This window comes from Pararge aegeria, chromosome 13, assembly GCF_905163445.1.
Source record: "Pararge aegeria chromosome 13, ilParAegt1.1, whole genome shotgun sequence".
NCBI classification, from domain to species: Eukaryota; Metazoa; Arthropoda; class Insecta; order Lepidoptera; family Nymphalidae; genus Pararge; species Pararge aegeria.
In genome coordinates this window covers 6,745,480-6,768,959 of record NC_053192.1, presented here as the reverse complement: position 1 = coordinate 6,768,959, position 23,480 = coordinate 6,745,480, and the positions used below count along the sequence as shown (strand labels likewise).

Below are 23,480 nucleotides of genomic sequence, written 5' to 3'. Positions count from 1 at the left end.
TATTGATACCATTGTTTAAACAGTTGAAATTAATTTGAATGCGTGAAAAAAAAAAATGATAACACCGTAGATGTACCTATAATGTGTTTTTTATATTGTTAGTTGTTATAAGGTTTGGTTCTTATGTCGGTATTATTTGACTTCATGGTTTGTTATCACATTTCAAGTTAATTTGAATTTATAAAAAATCCATTGTGATTAACACCAAAGAAGTATAAGGTCATGCGTTCATAAGTACCTACCCACCCACACATATTTATTTTTTAAAGGTTTAAGATCCCCATTTTTTTTCTATAGTTTAGACTCTTTCCTTAAAATGGCCGAGCACGACTAGGTACATATGATACACATTATTGATAGATGGTCATTACCGTAAGATCAGCGTAATTAAGTCACAGAACAATATTACTCCAAAATAAAGTACTGATACACGTATACAATGTATTTAATATATGCCAAAGCGGCGTTGGTGAGCAGCCCCGCCTATTCATTTACATGTCAAAACAGCTGACCGCGACACGCTCATTTCCGACGGAACTTCGCAGAAAAACTACCGACACAAGTCAATTTACTAACTGGATCAATAACGATGCTTTTAAGCTGAAGTGGACTGCTAATTTTGAGCACTTTGCTGTTGAAAAATTATGCCCACTGGGGATTTAAGATCAGTTTTTATCCATAGTTTGGGCAACAAAGTCGGTGAATTAAAATTATCTAATCTAGGTATCTGTTGTTAACGTTTATTTTCTGAAAAGAAATTAAAATTATTGAAAAGAAATACAAGTTACTTTTATATACCTCACATTTTTATACATAGGTACATATCTACATACTTCTTGAACTTATTTAATAATTTAATTTATTCAATCTTTATACTTAATATTTATAATTAAATTTTATATTAAGAATATATATTTTTTTAGTCTGTCTAAGTTTATTTTTGTTTCTTAAGTTTAGTTTATTATAGTAATAATTTCTCTAAAAATTGGTGGTGCTTTTAAGGGCATACATATAATTTTTATCTTTTAGTAATGATTGTGTGTACGGGCGTTTATTTTGGTAGCTAAGATAAACCAAGCAGGATTGAGTAACTGATAAATTATATTACATATTTGGCTAAGGTAATATATTACCAACCCGTTCAAAGGCTTAGCTTGGAATATACAGAACTAGTATGTCCACCACGACAACGTAATATAATCTATGTTCTGTCGGATTTAGTGGTAGTTAATAACATAGGACTGGACCTGAATAAACGGATGGTCCTGTTATTTATGTTTTTACGGTAAAAATATTAATAAGATGCAGGTCAAAATAGGTAGGTATAAGATATTGTTTTTGTAGACTGAATTGCGTAGGCTTGTTATTGAGAAAGCTATTTTTAAAACCATATTGGGACGTCGTGTTCATAAACAATGTTCACTATTACTAAGGCGCGGTTTACCTATAAATAAGTGGCGATTAATTTCTTCTCCGTAGCGCAACTATGGCGTTAGTTACACAAAGCAGACGTGGACGCTGCTTTTTGCTGATTCCATTGCCGTAGATACCCACCAAAGCTCACAAAATTGATAATATTACCTAATGATTTCAAATTTCTTAGAATTCATAATAACCTTGTACAAATCATAATAGTTTTTCATCTTGTACAGTTGATTGTGATAACTAAATTCGTTAACTTAAAGTCGAGATAAGATTTTCCAAACTCGCTTAGCCAACAGCAAATGAAGGTATCATGGTTGAAACTAAACGTGAACGGGATAGCTAAACTGATTTAATGCGTTAAACTGGGTTCAGGGCTGCGTTTCGAACACTTGAACGTGTAAAACGTGGTTTGATTCAACTTTGTTTATAAATCGAACGGTTAAATCAGTCTTATAAGCGTACAAAAATGTCCGCGCCACCTTTCTGCTGCTCCTTTATAAACCGCACCTAACATCAGTCATGAGAGCTCACCGCCGGGCCTGGGAATTGCTTCCCTGTTCGCTGGACCCGGGTTAGATCTCAGGCAGGTGCAATTTGGAATTTATAATTTCTTGATTATCTCTGGTCTAGTCTGGTGGGAGGCTTGTTACCGGTAAAAACGTGCTACCAAGCGTTTCAGCGGAGGAGTATGGGTTAAACAAAACTGCCATTCACCTAACAGGTAAGCTTGTTACCATTCTAAAATGCAGTAAGTATAGGTTATTTACGACCAGTTCTGATTACCGAGGGCTATAGTGGAAAAAAAATCTAGCATTTTTTTTTTCCACTTAGGTAATAAAGTAAATAAAACTAAACTTACCATCCTCATCGTCGTTATTTGGATGCAAAACCCAGAGTTCGTCGTCATCGAAGTGGGCATCACCCCCTCGTCCTGTGCCCGGGAAAAACGCGTGCGCAAGAATAGAGCCGCGCCCGTCGAATGGATACGGGTCATCGTGGTAACGTCTGGTGGCAACAAAAAAAGATTATGTAAAAGTTATTTTTTTTATAAACATGGTTTTTTATATTCTTCTCAACGAACCATTCATATGATGCCCATATCATGGGTTAAACACCCAATAATGAAAAATCAACACCCGTTTATTGGGCGGACTGTAATCAAAAATGTCACGCCTGTGCTTACAATGCAAATAAAGTAAGCTTCATTAGCTTAACAGTTTAGGAATGGACTGAATGGTTGCAGCTCGGACAAAAGATGTTCGTAAAATAGATGAGTAGCATCTCAACCCTACAAGTATGTAGGTACGAGTACGTCTGCCTTGAACACCCACTTGTAAAATAATTCTTGTTCATTTGTTTAAAATTTTAGCGTAACTTAGAAATATTTTTCAATAATTTTCTACTTCGTAAGCTGCAAAAGTAAAATAAGTAAAAGAAAATGCTTAAGCAGCGCTTTTAGCATATTATGCTCTCGAAGATACTTTGAAAGAAACCTTATATTGTTATCATTTTAAAAGTTTATAAGTGGTAATAATAGCTTCTAGTTCTACACTATGGACTCTTTTGGTATGTTTCAAAGCGGAGATTGCAATATTAAGATAAAATTTAATAACTATATTCCGTACCTATCCTGCGCAATCTGAACTAGTTAATCTGTTAAATACAGAGTATATGTGTATTATGTAGACAATATTTTTGAAGCGCGCTTTTTAAAACGCACATTCGTAATCACGTGGGATTTCCGGGAAAATCGAAGTGTGGAAAACTCTAATAAAACCAATGTCTACTTTTTATAGACGTTCAGGCATACTGTATCATGTATGTTCATTATAAGACTGCTAAAATCATAAAAGTTTAGTAGTTGGGAAAAACTGTAACTAGGATAAATATAGTTTTATAGTAAGTTTCAAAGTTCCTATAAAAGTATAGGAATTTTGGTGCTCAAATCATGCTTTTATAGATCAACTGATTGAAGCGTTGTCTGTCGGTATATAACGTACTTCATAGAAATACTTATTCATAATTTTCATAACATATTTACGTAATATGTATGAGCTTCGGTTATGAAAATAGTCCAAAGTAATGTATTCATTTCAACGCAACCATGGCCGAGCGCAGTCTGCACAGCAATCTAACTTGGCTCCCTTGGGTTCTACTCGGACACAACCAATCTAATCATTTTTCGCGCAAACAAAATAGCGAAAAGACCTCTCTCTATGAATATTTGACGCAATATTAGCTGACCGCTGCGTTATTGAGTTTCTGTGAGAAACTTCCGCCATTAGTCGATATGGGCTGCAAAAGTGTAAAAGCACTCTCGGCTGCGTCGGAATGAGTCCCTATATGTGGTCGTGATTGTATTTGCCACTCAATATTTGAATATAAAATGCCAACATACGTCCTACGTATTATCGTTATGTGTAGGACAGGACGACTATAATACTTTTTTTATGGTTAAATAGGTAGCTATTACCTCTCCCCAGTTGTAGACACAATATTAATGCGTGTATAATTTGGTGCATGAGAAAATTAGATTGGCGAAGTAGTTTTTATTTCAGCGAAGCCATTTGCGTCCTAAGCGACGTTTTTTGGTTCTGGGTGCGATGAATCATAAGGTTCTTGCACACACGAGCCCATGTTGTGATTCCAACTATTGCAACCTAATTTTCTTCTAATTTGGGTCTTGTCTTGGGAACTACGATTGTTCCTTGCGACAGTTTGTCCGCATGTTTATTTTTTATTACTTCGCGGGAACCTGTAGTAATGGAATTGTAGATTTAAATCCGTCCTTACTAATTATGATTTTAATACAAACAAAAAGGGTTAATATTCCAGTTTCTAAATAATTACGTACACCTGCATATTTCCATACAAATATTATAAATGGCTTGTTTGTTTATTGCCTATGTTTGGTTCACATATGGAAATGCATGTAGGATAGGGAAATATATTCCGGAGAACAAAAGCTTGACAAAGTTTTTTAAGTAACAGAAACACGGATGAAGACTAAGAGAACAACTAGTTGCTATATAATCTTTATCTACTGAAATTATAAATGTGACCTTTTGTCACCTATGTTCGGCCAAACCACTTCCCGGATCCTAATGAAATTTGCACAAAAATAGCTTGCATCGCGGAGACGGACATACAAAACTTACACCCGTGGAAATAGAGGACAATAACATTTGTTTTGTGGTATATGTTACTTATGTTTGACATCACCGCTGAAACAATCTTAACGTAACTTAGTAAGGCAATAGATAGCATCCTGGGGCCTTAAAGACAAACTTACTTTTGAATCAGAGATACTTCAAAAGAAATATTTTATTAACGGGAGGCCAACATACTAGGATATAGGTACGCGGGCACAGCCGTAGGCATAGCTAGTTATATTTCCAGTATTGTGAAATGGTAGTGGGTAAAACGTAGCGTTGACATACGCCATCAATATAATGGCTTCAAATGGAAAGTTTCCGAGTTATTGGATGATTTATAGCCTGGTATAAAGGTCGACAGTAACTAAACAATACATTGTACCTACACGTTAACTGTTGCGAATTTACAAACTTCTATGACAAAATAAAACATATCTACATAACATATCTACGTCTTTTGTCTTTGCAGTAGGTTAAAAGATAGATTTATCTGTTTGTACTTTGCCCAATCGCTGTTTTACCTACTCACTCTTATATTTTGTGTTAACTTTAAAAGTCATACATTTATGCTTAGACACTACATAATGGAATAAGTATTTGTAGTGTCCAGTCTAATTGTATTTTTTTGTTATTAATTTGTTAATTGTCTGCCTGTAAATACAGCAGTAACGGTATGAAGGGCATTCAGACAGGAACACAGCAATTCTGCTTGGCGGATGTTATAAGATTTTTGGTAGTACTTCCCCGACAAGCACTGACCCGGGCAAGGCCGGGTTTATAGGCCCGCCATATTGACTCAACCACTAAAATTAAAGTGCAAGCATTGAAAAGTGAGGTCACTTACTTACACACTTACTACAATACTTCGCATTAATTTTATATATTTATATTTTATATGATATTTTCAAGATGTTTTGGCCACAAATATCAGACGATCGACGCATTGACCACCAGTCATAGATTTCAAACAACACATTATTATAATAGAGTGCATCGTACTCTATAATATGTATAATGTCATTATGGTCTAGACGTAAATTTGACGTAATAAATATTTTTTTAAGTTATTTGTCGATTTATTTTAAAATTTCTTTTTTACTGGATTGGATATGATAAAAACTAAACTGTTTTTATCATATCCAATCCAGTAAAAAATAAATTTAAATGTTAAAAAAAATAGTTTATTAAATTTAAGTATATTAAGCTTATTAAATACGTTTTGAGAGCCTATTTTAATATAAGATTCATTGCGTGTGTAGGTATAATGTATATTATATATCTTCCTATCTTTTTATGTATATTTAACTTGGCGTGAACGTCGTAGGAAACGGAAGCTTTTTATTGAGAGTAATATAAGTTAACGGCACGCATAAAATTCCCATGGGTTGGCAATATCGCATTGATTCATAGCATCTTTACCTTATTTTTATTGTGAATAGGTATCACAACAACACTAAGAAACAATGGGTCTAAACAAAAAATTGTGGTTTTTACCTATTCTTATGCGTTTATATTATGTCTTATGGATAAAAGTGGCATGTAAGAAATGAAAAAAGAAAATTATCCAACTGTTCCGTCTCGTCTTTGTTTCGAATAAGAACCCGTAACTCGACTAAAAGTTCGTGGCCGTTATCATAGGATATCAGAGCTCGTGGCGGGCATTCGGAAGTGTCCCGTCGCAACTAATAAAAGAGTGCGCGTGCTCGGGAACTTGCCGCTCGCCTGCCTTCCGAGAAAAAAGAAAATTTTATGTAGCCCACACTAAACTTTATGCTGCAAGTTTGCAACGTCTCCGGCAATACGGGGTCGCAATATGTCCTCGGTTGAGGTTTTTGTCGCCGGTACTTTCTCATATCGTCGTCTACGGTGATCTAATAAGCGAAACTTCGCCCTACGCTCATTCGATATGCAACTCTTGTCTTCGACTCCGCGTAATTCGTATTTTTTGTCCTCGTATTGTAACTTTATTTCCCTTTTGAATTTATGCTGCTTAAATTATTTTTGTAATCATGATCACAACAAACATCTCACACGCATGGAGAAGAATGAAACACCTACGCTGGAGTGCACGGGCGTGACAGAGCAACGCGAGATCTACCTGGGATCACCAGCCACTATCCCAGAAATCCTCAGCAACCTGGGCGGCATGCTGGTATTCTGGAACGAGCTTGGATGGCTGGAGTAGCGAGCAACATTGGGAAATTTCACGTACAACAAGCGAAGCGCTTACGTGCGGAAACTGCCCAGAAGAAGAAGAAGATCTCACACGTGTTTTATAATTAATTTTATCTAAATAAGTACATGAACAAGTCTATGTAATTTCATGACTACAGGTAACTAGGTATTTTATTTTAGAAGATAAATTATTTTCATATATTAAAATATAGCTGTGTGTCTGTTTATTACAGTTTCTTAGAATTTCCGTGGGAACAGATTGTTTTCCTGCATAAAAAATCCTTTCCGTCTCCGACTTTCCTCTTCCCCTTTTCAGCTAACTCTATACCAAAAAAAAAGTTGATCGGTTAGTAAGAACGTGAAGGACGGGCAAACAAACAAACTAACAAACATACTTTCGCATTTATAATATTGGTTAGGACTAGTTAGGATTAAACTGCCTTGCTTGTCTAGTTTGGTTTACTTACATGTTTGGCTGAACATGTTTGGCGAAGTCCTAGGAGAAGTTTACGAAAAATAATCTAATCTAAGCTAATAATATTATCTTTACATTAAACCCGTGTCTTAGCTTAGGGAAATGGCGTTCTCCAATGTCTGCCTGGTTTCAATGAATTCGCTAACGGTATGGGGGCTAATAATCAGATGATTAGTAAATGTTACAGAATTATTGTTGCTAAATACTATTTATTTATTATAGTACCTACAATACGTTCAAATAGTGAACTTCATGTAGCTCTAGCAAAATAACCCTCGTGACACGTAATTGAAGTCGCGCAGTGAACATTATCCGGTTAGAAGGACCTATTACAGTGAATTTATCAAGTCACGTTCTCTCAGTGTAACTAAATCGAAACGAAATATAAATGTTCCACCTTGAATCAGCTATACGTTAAATTTTAGTTTGTCTGTGAGTGGATCGTAAGAACGTAGGTATAAGGTAGCTAAACGTTTTAAGATTCCAATATAACGTCGAAGATTTAAAACGCCGAAGCGTATTTTGTTCGTATCTTATTGTGATGCCTCGCACGAGAATGTCGAAAATCCCCTTAAATGGATAGGACGTGTCCCCCAAATCCTCACTTGATTATTATTTATTATCAGGATAATAAATCTAGAAACGAATTTAGTTACTTTCTTTCTTAAAATCCATGTAACCTTGTTTTTAAAACTTTTGTCTTTTTACTAAAAGCTTTGAATTTAATTATATCTGTCTATTATTATCATTATAGCGGTGATAGCCCAGTGGGTAGGACTTTGATTTAGCTTTCGGGGTGACGAGTTCGAATCTCTAGCTTTTCTAAGTTTTGTGCATTTGAATTACTAAAATTTGACTTGGTTTAACGGTGAAGGAAAACATCGTGACGAAACCTGCATACCTAAGAGTTCTCCATAATGTTCTCAATGGCATGCGGAGGGCCAGCGTGATGGACTACAGGCTTAACCCCTTGTCATTGCGGGAAGAGACCGTGCTTCTATTAATAATCTTCAATCTTGCCCCATTAAGTACTAAGCGGAATTATATCATTGATACAAATACTTTTCACTACCTTAATATACGGCTACAGCTACAGTGAGAAAAAGACAGTTAAAGAAGCAGGGGAAAGTCGCTTATAGAATGCGACGTCGAGGCTTTAACTCGATCTTCTTTAGAGAGGTACTGGGACAACAGCTTTTGTAGGAAGTGAGACTGAACACGCTTTATTTCAAGCTACAAGGAACACCGTTTATAACAAGTTTAAGTAAACGAATTCTTGTTGATTTAACAAAACGTTATGTTTGCCTTTGAATTTGCATTATGGAAGTATATTAGGCTTGGTTTTATGTTCTTTTGATTCTTTCCTTAAATAGGTCCTTGTAGGGCGATTGCGTAAGGCTTTTTGCTTTTAAAAGGAAAAAGTGAATATCAACTGACTGACTGTCTGACTTTCTTTTAATTTCACTGGGCGAATTTGTTGAATTTAAGCATACATATATATAGCTATTTTAATATAAACGTCAAAGAAAGGCATTTTGGAACTCCATTCTTTAAGAAAAACTGACCTTTGAAATTTCGGTGCCTCTGAAATCGAACTTGATGTGAGTGAAGGCGAAGGCTTCACGCAAAAGCTATTCGTTAATATATCAAAAACAGAGGGATGTGTTTATTTGCATGTGGATAGTTTAAAGGCTGTAGCGTTTTATAATAAGTATGCTACTTTTACCGAAAATGATGCGCGCTTATATTTTGAAGCGCTTTTCTGTAATTTTTTGAAATCTACTTTAATTTGGTGTTTAGTTCCACAGAGGATACTTTTAATCGAATACTAACATGCGCTATTACCTACATTATATGCGATATATTGTGGGCACTGGCCAAAACTAACTAGGATCTAAAAAACACTAAGTACATTGGTATCTAATACAAGTTGAATTTTTAAGTTGGCTAAACCATACTTAAGTTAATAAGAAGCGGTGATAGCCTGGTGGTTACTGCTTCAGTCTCCCTCTTGGAGGGATCGAGATCGATCTTCGGCACGCACCTCCAGTTTTTTAAAGCTATGCATATTTTTAATTAAGGCAATCAAAATATGTCTTGCTTTGTCGGTGAAACATCGTCAAACCTGCATGCCTGAGGGTTTTCCATAACAATCTCAGTGTACTAATCCGCACTTGGCCAGCGTGGTGGAGTACAGCCTAAACCTTTCTCATTCTGAGAGGAGATCCGTGGCCTGTATTAAGCCGCATGATGAAATAACAAATTGACTCAACTTACTTGGAAAACGAAACGACGATGTCAGCGTCATCCGAGTTGATCTCTGTGAAGGTGAGTCGTGACGCTTGTTGCCAAACGTCCAGTGCGCGTGCCAGGACGCTTCTCGTGCCGTGTGGGTCTATCTGCGATGGACGGCGGGATTGGGACAAGCTGAAAAAAAAACAAATATATACAGATTATGTATGTATTTAAACGAAATCTTTTATCATAGTACGTCACAATATTTTGGAGTTTGTAACTCGGTTGGGTTTATCCGTACACCGGTATTCATCGTCCGGTGCTCTGAACTGGCAGCATATAATATGACGTTACCTACAGATAAAAAAATTGTCTGTTTCCTGTATGGCACAGTGTTTGAGTAAGTGATACAAGATGTTCCAACTATATCTGGTACTTAGATACAATAAAGATTTTTTTGATAGATAGATTGGTCGTTTCATAACAAAGTACAATGTGAATATTGATATGCAAAGGAAAATATTAAAAATAAAAACTAGGATATCTACATCTTATTTGATTTAATATTAACAATTGATTGGATGGTCGATGCTAATACTTAATGCGGGTCGCCTAGTATTTTTTTAATATATATATCCAAGATACAAATTATTACTGTGTACTGTATACTTTATAATAAAAGTAATAAATAAGTTATTTTTGGTCAGTAGATGGAAAAACAATATTTATATATAATGGCTTATTTTAAAAATTAAGTAATAAGAAAAATATTTTATTACAGGTAGTAAATCGAAAGCATCCCCATAAAACAGACGATGAAGCTTACATGCGGTAAATAGCCTAGAGTGAGAAGAAGAATAAGATAAGGCGAAACACTACACATTGTGGTAAAAAAATTTTGCGAACGTAGCTTACGTTCGCAATGTACTTTTTATAGACAGCAATATTCACAGTCTTTAATATTCAGAGGAGGCGAGTACTTAGTTAAGCGTGAATATCTACTGACAGTATCAGGTGGCACAATTATCATAACTTCAACTTTTGTAAACGATATTTCATCAACACGAAGTACATTGTTGACACGTGTTTAAATCTAAAACATATCTAAAGCTAATCTAAGGTGCCAAAATGCGTTGTTGAAATCGTTCCAGCAGATATTTCAGGATAATATGATAGGAATCTACCCACAAGTGAAGTGTGCGTATAATCCGAAATACGGAATTAAATCGGTACGTTTGTATCAGCCCTACGATACAGATACAAGGCAGACAAAAATTTTAACTCACATTATCACACAAAATCTCACAGACAGACAGAGAGATAAAGCCGAATAACTTATGACACATTTCTTTTTTTGTCAAGGGTCTTATAAAGTAGATAGACAGAAGCATAGAACAGATAAATGATAGCACTACGTACGTAAGTTGAAATAAAGTAGCACGCAGGTCGCGCGTAAAATATGAACATGTCGGTAAGCCATCGCTGACCCTTACATGTAAAGATTTTGCACGTGACTTCCTGGCTGCTTAAATTGACAAAATACGTAGGCACGTAGGTAATATCAGTAGGTACTCTCTCTGTGTTTAGGTTAAGATACTTTGTTGCTATAAATACAATAAATAGTATCTTCACGCATGTAAAGTAATTGTAATGTTGTACGCATTATAACGTATTTGAATCTGAAGTGGGTAGTTATGTGTTTCGAAGTTTAAGTTTTAAATACATGAAATGAGTTTAGTAAAGTAGACGGTAACTTATTGTAAAGCTGCGCACATTTTTTTCCTAAGCTTAATTAAAACTAACAAAACATTCACAGCGCGAGCCCAGTGCTTAAAAAAATATCTCCTTAGGTTGGTTCCCAATGATAAGGTTCCATGGAAGCATTTGGCTCCGCTTTCATCTCTTACAAGATGAATGTTAAATTGTAAATTGTTGTTGTTAGAAAAGAGCAACTGCTGAGTTATTTGCCGACTTCTTTTTAGTGTCCTCCGAACCGGTGGTACTACAAACAGACAGACGTGATGAGATGTTTCAAAAGAGCTTATAGAGTGAAGTGAGTGAAAAGATTAGAAATAAATTAATTTTTAAATCGGAATCGCTTGGATGAGTGTGTAAAAATATCTTAGTTTTCAAAGCTTTGGTCCTTCGCAATCGTCCTAGTTTATTCGCAAAAATTCGATGTTTCCTGCGTCATACAGAATATACATTTTATAAATAAGGGTAAATAGTGTTTAACAAATGCTGTCACTTATTATGTGGTGACGGTATGATACATTAATAAATAATTCTTCACAATAAATAGCGCATGCTGCAATTTTATAGCGTTATTTAGGTACGTCCAAAAATATTATTACACACATATTGTAGGCAAAGCGTGAATAATAATTGGACTAACAGTTTGAGTGAATTGCCGTACCAATGCACCTATTATTATTAACTGAATATTTAATCAAATTGAATATGGATATAAGTATGAAAAAAGGTTTTATATTGTTAACCATGAAACAACTATTGTAGGTATAAACTTGGAAGTTGGTTATTAAAACCATAAAGACATAGAATCAAGGACTAGGTATCCGCTAATCGACGAGTTAGAAATAAGTTAGGGAAATGACAATTTAATTCGTAGAACCTCAAGAAAGATAAACCTCTAGAAAGAACTAGAAGAAGTACAACAGAAGTACAACAGAAGTACAACAGTGCGATTCCACTGTTATGTTGAATTGTGATAATACTTTACTGGCTAAGGTATAGGAAAATAGGGATACATCTGCTGATATGGTTGAGAGCTAATTTTCAGAGCCCGTTTGGTACCCTCGTAGCTTTAATTTTAAGTTAACGAATTGACTCGGTATATTTATTATCATCATTTGATAATAACGAAGAAAATATTTAAATCTTTTATTTCATGTTCTTTTATGTCATTGTATATTAACAGAACGTGTCGGTATTGCTTGTACACAACTGCGTGTGTAAAACTTTGTACGTTATATAAAAATTCAGAGTCCATATGAATGTGTCCGTAAAACTCAAAGAGTGGCTGATGGATTGGCTTACGTGACGTTACGTGACGTGTTTCCATTTTGTTTCTATGAAAGTGTTTTATATACATTTTTTTCTTAGTTCCCTCGGGAATGGCATAAGTGAAGCGAGTCGGGGTTTAGCTAGTTTACTTATATATGTTAGGGTATTTAATTATTTATAGCTCGAAGCAAAGACACGCAGGTCATAAGTAGAACACGAGCATGTATTTCAGCGTGCGGTCGCCGCCGCTCCTATGTAATGGAATAATCGTATTGTGGACAATTTGACTGACTCGGCCCTATTTAACGGATGCCGCGTTTATTACACAGGATTTATGCGTTGTCACAGTCACAAAGTGATCTCATTAGGCCTGCACGTACTTTTAATTAGAGAGCTAGAGCTTGAAAATGCGGTTCATTGTATAGGTTTTATATTTGTTCCATAACACATAAGTCTGCTCTGTTTAACTGGCTCTAATATACTCGTACGATGATAATAAACTGGCTGATCTGCTTTGCGAAATTCATAATAAACTGTTCATACCAGCAACACATTTTGCTTTATAAAATATCGCTTCCGTGGGTAATTAAAACTAACCAACGCGGGTTTCGGCCGACGCTGTTCATAATTATTTCAATAACATTATTAGGGGACACTGGGGAAGCATAAAGAGACAGTATGAGCAATGTTTTTGGGGGTTGCAATGTTCATTTCGTCCTCAATTTATAAAATATATAGACAGTGGCGTTCGTGTAACGTTATCCAGTTCAAATAGATATTTATGATATACGAGTACATCTAATTGGGAGCCCAGTTTTTAATAAGTTGCAGGTCGCATGGTATATCGGCTTACAAAATGTTCGAAATAGTTGAAAATTATTGCGATATTAATGAGGCTCGTACATGCAATATATCAGGGAAGCAGTTAATTGAAAATTTTGAGTGAATTTTGCAACCATATTTCAAAGTTAATGTTGTAATGTCAAACCAAAATAATGAGAATGGGTCAACGCTAATGGTTACGTTTTCTAAAGAGTGCTGTGGGCTACCTATATTAATTGGGGGCGTTGGAATAGAATCAGTTATAGAACGGATTCCATAAAAACCTATAACAAATAGTTGGCTACTCAACTGCAAAAATCTTGATAATAAAACCGATAGTTATGAGATAGATAAAGCTCATTTTAGGAACTTGGATGGAGTCGACTTAACATCAGCTTTATAATTTTGATAAAGCCTTTACCTAATCATAAATATAACCAGTTAGGGTTGATGTAAAGCTTGTGAAACCATTTGCGTAAACAACCGTGATGTCGCAAGTCGTTTTAAACAACAAGGCACGTTTAATTACAATGACGACAAATAATTTGACCACTGTTTTAATAAATGCCGAAAGAAGCCATGCAAATACCGCAACTTGGTCGCAACGTGAATACGGTTGGCAATAATTTCCATCGGGGCGCGTGAGCTAACGAATAAGTTTGAAGTGCTTTTGAGGGGCTTCAGGGCACGTTGTGGGCGATCTGAAGTTGGAACAAACAGAAGCTATTCCCAGCTCTATGGTTAAGAAACGTGAGGAGTGACGCGGGCCACGTGAACACGTGACCGATTGTGCGGACTTCGATGTTGACGCACGCTCCCCGATCTGGTACATTAATAACAAACAACTATTTTGCTTGTAACTAGGGGTTTCCGACGACTTTGTTTAAGAACAATCCATGCTTACCATACTTCTTACTAATATTACAAACTAGCGAACCATCCCGGCTTTTAACGGTATAAATTAGTAAAAAAGAAATTCTTAATAAACAATGATAACGCCAATTACCTAACGCTGGGCTTGTAGGTACTCAGAATTGAGACAGCAAAAACCAATACTTACCTAACGAATCTAGACCCAACCCGGGAATCGAAACCCAGGACTTCGGGATCGTAGTTAAACGCGCTAACCACTCAACAGACGAGGCAGCTCTCCATCTAATTCTGTTTTACTCAATTTACATAAAAATAGGCTTGCCGCTTGCCAATCGTTTTAATGGATGAGATACTGACACGCAACTTACTTGTCATGTACTGGACTATTCTTACTGGTCTGTTTTCTGAAGACGTTATTATAATATTTACGTATAATGGAGCAAATCGGAAGGGCGCAACGTTTATAGCGTGAAGCAATAAAACATGCGCTATCATGACGACATGGCGACGTCTTCACGACGAAACGGACATAATCTCGTTACGATGTCATAACAAAGAGATTTGTAAGCATGAACTTTATGGTCTGTGTCTAACGAGCTAAAATTTAATTTTCTGAAATAATCTGTCAGCGAGCCATTAAAATTATTCGTCCGTACTCCTTCCCGCTTCGAGTTACAATTATTATGCGGGACTAGGAAAGATGTAGCAACTTAAAACATCGGACTCGATACCGATACGTACACACAACAAGTAGTACATAGTAATTTTAATAGTAGTAGAAAAGTAAAGCTTATTACCATGCATATGCAACTAAATTGTTGCGTTTCGATCTGAAAGGCGTGGTTTCCGGTGTAATTACAGGCAAATTTGGCTTAACTCTCAGCTTAACGGCAATGGAGACAGAGAGGTACTTTATAGGATGTCTTCCTTACATGACGTGCTAGGTGTTGCTCTGATTGTAGGAGATAGTTTACCACTTACTATCAGGTGTTTCATCTACTTGGCCCGGCAATTATTACAATAAAAAATACAATACAGGAATATAGTTTTAATTATGTTTAGCTAGAAGTAAAAAAATGTTTGTCAGAATATTGGGTCCGCAGATACTGGACGTGGTGAAAGGGAAGACTGTTCAAATCATGTTTTATTTCACGCCTCGAGTGGGCAAATTAGCATAAAAATAATAAAACGTCAGCAGGATATGGTCCTCGGTTCCCCAGTGGCGTGCCAGGCGCCCTCCGACATCGGTCGCCTGTCAAAATGATTTTCAAATCCATCCACATTATGGGGAAGCGCACATGCTTATAAACCAAGAAATTGTCGTTTAATTTTTTGCTATTTATGGACAAAAACTATGTGAGTTCTATTTATTATTTGGGTTATTGTATCCTTAAAATTGTATCACAGTAAACGATTTGTTAAATAAAAGGTGCAAATGCAATGTATAGTAATAATTTACGAAAATCGGTTCGGAATCGGAAAAGTAGTTTTCCGTTGAATACAAATGGACCCTAAATGTACATTTTGCCCTTCCTCTAAAATTATCAAAAGAAAATAGGTGGAATACAGTTCAAAACGTTATCCTATACGAATTCGCTACTGATATTAAGAGTAGCTATACATCATTATCGTCGTTAGCTATAATTGTTCAGTCTGCTGAATAATATCCCACAGTAAACGACCCTTCTCCCACAGCGCTTTTCTCACACCGTATATTGTAGATAAGCGACGCGGCTATAGGCATTGATGTTCACCGGGGACTTCAATAGCAGTCTATCTCCTTGATTCTTTGACAGAGAGGGATTTAAAGCAACTCTTTCAATATAAGGAAATACCAATTCAGACTGCAGAGGTGTTATTTGTCAATTATACGCTCAAGCACTCAGCTACGATTTTAAAACGATGAATGCAGAGAGATGACGAAGAAATTCCGTTTATTATTATAATAAACGGAATTTCGTGTAAAGTAAGAGTGGTAAGTTAAATACTGGACGAGAACGCACATCAGCTTTGATTGACAGACGGACAGGGGAGGTAGTATAAAGCATATTTCGGCTACTAAATCTTTTTTTCTTTATTGATTTAAATATTTACTACGAAAAAAACAGCTATGTAAGAAAACGTAAAATATTGTTTATATAATCTATAAAATAAAAATGATCCCTGAATGTGTTGCTAAGCGAAAATCTCGAGAGCGGCTGAACCGATTTCGCTTATTCTTTCATAAGAATATTCCTTGAAGTACGAGCATGGTTATAACGGAGAGAAAAATTTAAAAAACTACCTGAAAAAGTCTAAAAACTACACTTTTGTATACTCTTATACAAACGATTCGTTATAATACTTAAAAGTCAGTTTGGACTTTAATACAATACCATAAAGTTTAAGAGCTAGTGGAGATGTTCCGGGAAGGCAAAACACTTATTGAGTGACGGTAGTATCGTATAAATATTGATGTCAATATTTTTTTAATATTTATACGATGATACAAATTATCTATGGTAAAATGTAAATTTTCTGTGATAAAATGTCACTTGAAATATATATGTCTCTGTGGGTAAGTGCATCTATCTTCACATACTATAAAATAAAGTCCCCCGCCACGTCTGTCTGTCTGTATGGGCGCGAAAAACATTGAAACTACCAAACTGATTTTAATTCGATTTCACTAATGAACAGAGTGACTCTTGCGGAAGGTTTTTAGTGTTTTAGTGTAATCAGTAGTAGTAGTATTGCAAACAAGGTTTAAGCGTATTTAAGATTAACCAGAAATAACCGGTTTGGTGTAGACTAAAAAAACGTTTTTTTTTATTTAGGCTGGTTTATTGCTGACGTCTTTTCTTATTTGCTTTATTCTTTTAATGTTACATGAAAGTGAGTAAGTCTGTACCTACTTTTTATATTTTGCTCGTGGTCCCTTATTAATTGACTGGGAGAAATACAGAAATGGTTATGAGATAATGGAGTTCTATCAATTGTACACAGATAGCGCGCAAACCCAATTGATGTCTATCGGAGTGCTTGCTAATAGCTCCTTTGAATGTGATGTTGCGGACAGCAAGCGGCAAACATGGCCGTTACGGGGACTTGGAGAAACTATTGATGCTCCTCGGGGATTTCATCGTATAGGCTTAGATAGTTTGCTTATCCTCACTTAAGTCGAATTTAATTAAGACTTACTCATTGTACTCAAAGTTGACTTAATATGTTGTTAATGTTAATACCTATTTGCGTTTTTTCTATTTAAAAAACATAAATAAATACAACACATGAACAAAACATCAAAAGGCTGAGGATGATGATAAGCTTATACATCGTTATCTTTAAATCAATAGGTAAAACAGAACAGAAATTAGGTAAAAGCACAGTAAAGTAGGGTTTTATATGTGAAAAATATCCCATTTTTATGCTAACAATATTGCCGACTGATCGTTATGCATGAGCAATATAATAATATGTCAACTACCGCTGGTGAAATAGATTCAAATTGGGTATTGATGCTCGTCGCCATATAAGAGAAATTAGCGAATCTGGCCGGCGCATCGCCGGGGGCAGAATTAAGTCGGGAGTAACGTTGTTAATAGCATATTACCGTACGCTGCCTACCTCGCGCCGTGCGGCCATTTTCCGCCCGACTTCGACTACCAAATTGAAACGATTTTTCAGTGACATGATTGCATCCACGAACAACGTTAGCACTTTTGATATCCATAATTCACATTCATAATAGACGAAGAGGTGGTAGCGTATTTAATCATCATCAGCAAATAAAATCCTACAGCCTCCGGGCGTAGGTGTTTTTTTCTGTCTCATAATTTAAATTAATATTGAAAATTCATTTCTTTTAAGCAGGATTCTTGAAAAATAATTGCGGAAACGTCTTTCTCTTATCAGTGACTCTTACATCGCGGTTCGGAGGCAGATTTTACCGGTGAAAAAGCCCGCAAAAAACTCGGTACATAGTTGCTTTTTTCGATATAATTTATATAAGAATTTATAGAGAATATGAATGAATGAATGAAAATATTTATATTTTAATATTTTTTATATTACACCCCAAAAAAATATAGAGATATATAAATACAATCGAGGGTAAATACATAAGCATGTATCTCCGTATAACCATGTATAAAAGATTAAGAGTCTCTCTAGTTCTCTTAAAGAAGATAAGAATATAAAGGTTAGACCAACGATTAATGTATAGAGTGAGTGGTAATGACCGGTCCCCCTTTTGAAGTTTTTTTTAATTCATGCAGTTACACCTGCTGGTAAGGGACGATGCAGCCTAAGGTGCAGTTTGATTTGATGGTACTCATATTATTTATATATTAGTTAGTGTTCTCGGAAGCACGAAACAAGGGTAAAAGCCTAATTTATATTACCGAAGTTGGTCATAAATCTTCATGCTACTTTTTGCGTTATGTACCTCGTGCTACAGAGATTCAATTTTAATAACGTAAGTATGTTGGTTTTGTAAAGAGTTCTTTAAACTACAAAAAATAATGATACCAATAAAGACGTGGGTAATGGGTGTTTATTAGTAGGTATATTTATTTTTTTATTTCAATATTTGTAATACTCAGCACTAGCGACTGTTTAAAGTACTAAATTACTAAGTAACTGAAAGAGTTCACTGGAAATGTTACATTCGGCTCTTGTACTATAAGCACATTTCGAATGTGGTTCCAGCTTGCGTTGGATGTCATGAAATTTTGTCCGTAACGTAATAAAATTACGACCGGAATGGGTACTGAAATAAAGTAAACAGTTGAGTGACAAAGTAAATAAAGTGCAGAATAGTGAAATTGTGGGTAAGATCTCGAATTCACTTTCGGGGGGCCGAGTTGGAATCCCCGCACCTCTAACTTTTCTTAAGTTATGTGCGTTTTAAGTTCATTGAAAATCACTTGCTTCAACGGTGAAGAAAAACATCTTGAAGAAACCTGAATGCCTGAGAGTTCTCTATGTTGTTCTTAAAGGTGTTTGGAGCTCACCATCCGCACTGGGCCAGCTTGGTGGACTACGGCCTCAACCCCTTCTCATTGTGGAAGGAGAACCGTGCCCTGTTGCTATGATGATGATGATAGTGATATGTGCAAAACGCGAGCGTTCGAAAATCTTAGTCTATCCATGGTATCCTCATGATATTTAACTAACGAAATTTTTTTGTCGATGTTTCTTTTACCGCTTATTTGATATTTTTTTCATATATGCTAAATACTTTTACAATAACGAAAGAATGCAAGAGATGTCGCGTTGAAACTTGGTACACAGATACAATTGACAGGTGTATTTACTAACCACACCCTTGAGAAAAGACTTATTTCTTTAGGTCGCAACGACCATGAAACGTTTTGTTTAACATACTATAAAATAAAAAATCCTGTGCAATTTATTTACACAGGGCAGAAGTGTAACATCTTAAAAGTAGCCTACGAGAGATTGAGGTGGATGTAGAGAATCAGAACTATTAGGATAAATGTAAGGTTCATTATTTAGTTTCCATGGGAACTAGAATACGTAAAAAAATGTATAAGGTTTTCTATCCCACTCTGTCCTATACGTTTATGTGTTTGTTTCTTTATCTAGATATTATTCGGTTTCCGTGGTAACTTAAATAGGAAACAAAATGTGTAAGGTTATCTATCTCATTCGCTCGCCGGCTGAATCCTATACATTTATGTGTTGACTCTATGGACTTATTTTTTCGTTTCATCAAGCTTACAACGATTCTAAAGAAATTTCACTTCAAAATACGTTCTTCATAAGTTTAAATCTAATTCAATAGTATTATTGCCGGTACCTACTAGGTAACGATGGTGTTAATATCATGAGGCACGCTGTAAAAATATAAATTAAAACTGAAACTTTAAACTACACTTGAGTTGTTATACATTAGTTTCAAATGATTATAGCCCCATATGAAGTATCGTCGGGATCTAGTTAAAGACACGGGTTGAACTTTTATACGAGTTGGCTAAGAAGGAGATATAATAATTGGAAACTTGAGATGCCTGCTGCACGCGCGGCGGGTGTTAGCGGTTATTTCTTATTTTATCGACGTAATATACCCATTCAGTTATGAATAAAACTTTTCTCTTTTCACCTTATATTGCTCGTGGGGATCTATTAAATACCTAACACTATGTGATCTGAATAAAAGATCTTAGAATCTATACTTGTAGTTCTTCATTGAAAAAAAGGCAGTGCGGTCAGCAATCAGCAGTGGGCATGAGAGCGGTAAGTTTTTTTCATTTTAAATTTAGCAAAAGACATACCTGACTTCGTAAAACCTAAAAATTTGGAATGCCGCGTTATCGTCCATTGCCTCGCGATCATATTTTTGACTTCTCCGTCGCATTACAGGATTCATTGAAATGTTCTTGATAGACACGCCACCGTTTTTCTTTGCTATTTATTAAAATTTTTGGGATGAAATAAAAACTACTAAGTAAGTATATAAATAGAAGCTAATATTTGAGTATTTCGGTAGTTTGAAGTTTAAATTACTGTAGCTTAAAAGAGTAACGGTTATTATATTGAATTGAATTATTTCACTTCCATTTGTAACGTTGCATTACAAATTGTTGATATAATTTACAAACAAGTGTAGCATCATTATAGGTACTATATTATCTATAAATGAGTTGGGTAGCGGAAAACTTACTTAAGTAATTATTATCAGGAACAGATACTTTCATTTAACTCCAAACAGTTAAACTTGTAAACTTAAAATAACTGCTAAAACGTGAATATTATTTTCACTTTAAAATATACGAACCACCATTTGGTGTTTTTTGCAGTCTACTACACAACAAACAAATGATTTCCATGTACCATGAATAAGGAAAACTGGCCCCATTGTTATTCTAGCCACACTCGGCTTAAATTTTTCTTCATTTTAGGCGAATAAATTTATGAAACGGCAATAAAAATATGCACTTGGAACCACACCAAATAGTCATTAGTTACTTAATATCCTTTTTGTCATGCTTACAAAAATTCCTGCGACATACTTTAGTCAAAAAAATTTATAGATTATAATGAGAGTTTTCTTACTATTTCGGGGCAGCATAAGCATTAGGTTGTTTAAAGGTACTTGGTAAACTTAATGAAAGTATAGTATATGTATGTACTGTAGGTAATGTTCAGAAGTGGGATGAATAAATCACACGGGTTTAATAATTCTGCAAGGAAAAACTCGCAGTAAGAGTTGTAACTAGTAACTACCTACCTATATGTTATACTATCCGATATCAAAGCGTTTTATGGAAAAAGTTTCCTGTAAAGCAGTGCAACCGATCGCTTTATTACTATGCAGTACTGAGTTACGAAGAAAAGTTAAAAGTGTTTGACTTAGAGATTGCAAACTGCATCGGTTGCCATTAAGAGGGCAGCTTTAATGTCTAATCTAATTTTAGCGAGTTGTTAGGAATAAAACTGCTATTTTCTGAACATTTTTCTTTTATTTTTAACGGGACAGACTAAAAACAGTAATCCTTTTTAAAGAGTTCAGACAAAGTATTTGTCCTTTAGTTTATAGTTGGTCTATCCAATAACCCCATTGGTTAAGTCAACGCCTATGTTTGATGTCTCGTCGCCGATGCACTTTAAGAGCTAAGAGTCCCTAGTTATTTTTACAGCTCCCTTACAGTGTCGCGCTAAAAGGGTTTGTCTTGCATTTTTAAAATGCTAGTGTGAAATATAAGAACAAAGGCATGCTACAGTTTGAAGCAAGAAAAAATTGAAAAATAAACCCTTTGACGTGAGCATGACATCTATGTGTAGGTGTCAGCCAAGTAGTAGGCACTATACCTACAACTTAGCTGTTTGTGTCCATGCTATTAATTTAGAACTCTTGTCATTTGGTATGATCAAAAAGTGAATCAAATTAAAATTTTGTCAGTCAAAAAGTTGTGTTTTCAAAACGTCTTTAAGCCAAACTGAGCATAAATTATCTATTTATATTTTACCCTGTAGTGTATTTGAAGTCATTTAAAATGAAAGGGAAGTAAAATCCCACAACGCCAAGACACGGTGCACACGCATTTCCAATACAAACCCAATATTACAATGCAGATTATGTGATCTGGGTTACGACAGTAAGATGATTATGCTTAATTTCAGCCATATGCTACTCGTATGACAGAGAAGAGTAAAAGAAAATTTTAATGAGTGTAACTAATGAGGCTCAGCATATTGGAGTAAACAAAGGATAAATATTAAGTATTCAAAACGGCGTCGCGGCGGTCGATTGCGGAAATGACAAACCGATTAGTCGTAGGTCTGCGCTCGGAGATATATCCGGCGGAACCCGATGAAATTACTTCCCACGTCTCACTCGATGCACGCCAACAATGTTGAACCGTACGCAATGAGATATAACAAAACCATTGAAGTGTCGTCACAGGGACGCCGCGCTGCTTCATTAGAATCGAAATTCCCACGGTTCATTAGGATTCCCCAGAATTCTCGGCGTTCATTAGAAATACTCTGGCAGAGTGGACCCGAGACGTAAATAAGTGATTAACGCAGTTGGGATTGTTTTCAGACGCTCGCCGGTGCCGCGCCGGAGCGCCATTGCAACTCCAAGTGAACTCTTGATGCATTTAAAATGAGACGCGCCGCCCGTCGTGCCTTCCTCGCCAATGTTTTATGAGATTGCTCATGCTTACTACAGATCGCTCTTTATATCTTGTTTTGATTAATTAATCTGAAATCTAAGGTGTGTTAACCTAGTGGGCAAGACTTCGGCCTCCCTTTCGTGGGAATGTGTTTGGTCCTCGGCACATATCTCTAACCGCCTCCTTTTCGGAGTTATGAGCGTTTTAAGTTAAATATACGGTTAAAGAATTCTTAACGATTCTTAAAATTTTCTGTTGGTCTAGAACATGTTCGATATCGATCTGTGTGTCACCCACTAAATTGATAGAGAGGTTAGTTTGGGCAAGGTTCAGGACAAATATTAAAAAGTTCAATTAGTTAGACCTCAAATTATAATTAGTATAGAAAACCTGGTTAGTTAAATTAGTAATTGCGTAATTATTGATAACTAAGAGTTTTGACTATGTTAAAATAGGAAGAATTCGAGAGCATTCGTTTTTCTTCTAGAATCGTTCAAATGCTAACTCGGGGCAGAGTTGAGAAAAGCGTCCTTTATCGAACTCAGTCAAAAAAATAATCCGCTGAAGCCAATGATTAAAAGTTATCGCGGCCTGCGAATATCACGATAAATTCCACGAGAAATACTCTCCAAATCATGTAAGCCCGTAGGTATGCCCGTAGCAAACTGAAAG

The 23,480-nt window shown here is 35.7% G+C and overlaps 1 protein-coding gene across 2 annotated transcripts in view; it reads right to left on the bottom strand.

The window, feature by feature from the left end:
* Window positions 1–23,480, bottom strand: part of LOC120628673 (matrix metalloproteinase-2-like) — a 236,229-nt gene that overhangs the window by 7,179 nt on the left and 205,570 nt on the right. For both annotated transcript variants that reach the window (XM_039897225.1, XM_039897226.1), the window contains exons 5-6: window positions 9,508–9,657; window positions 2,285–2,430 (exon numbers count right to left, since the gene is read on the bottom strand). In XM_039897225.1, the coding sequence (XP_039753159.1) occupies window positions 2,285–2,430; window positions 9,508–9,657 (296 nt within the window). The remainder of the gene's footprint in view (window positions 1–2,284; window positions 2,431–9,507; window positions 9,658–23,480) is intronic.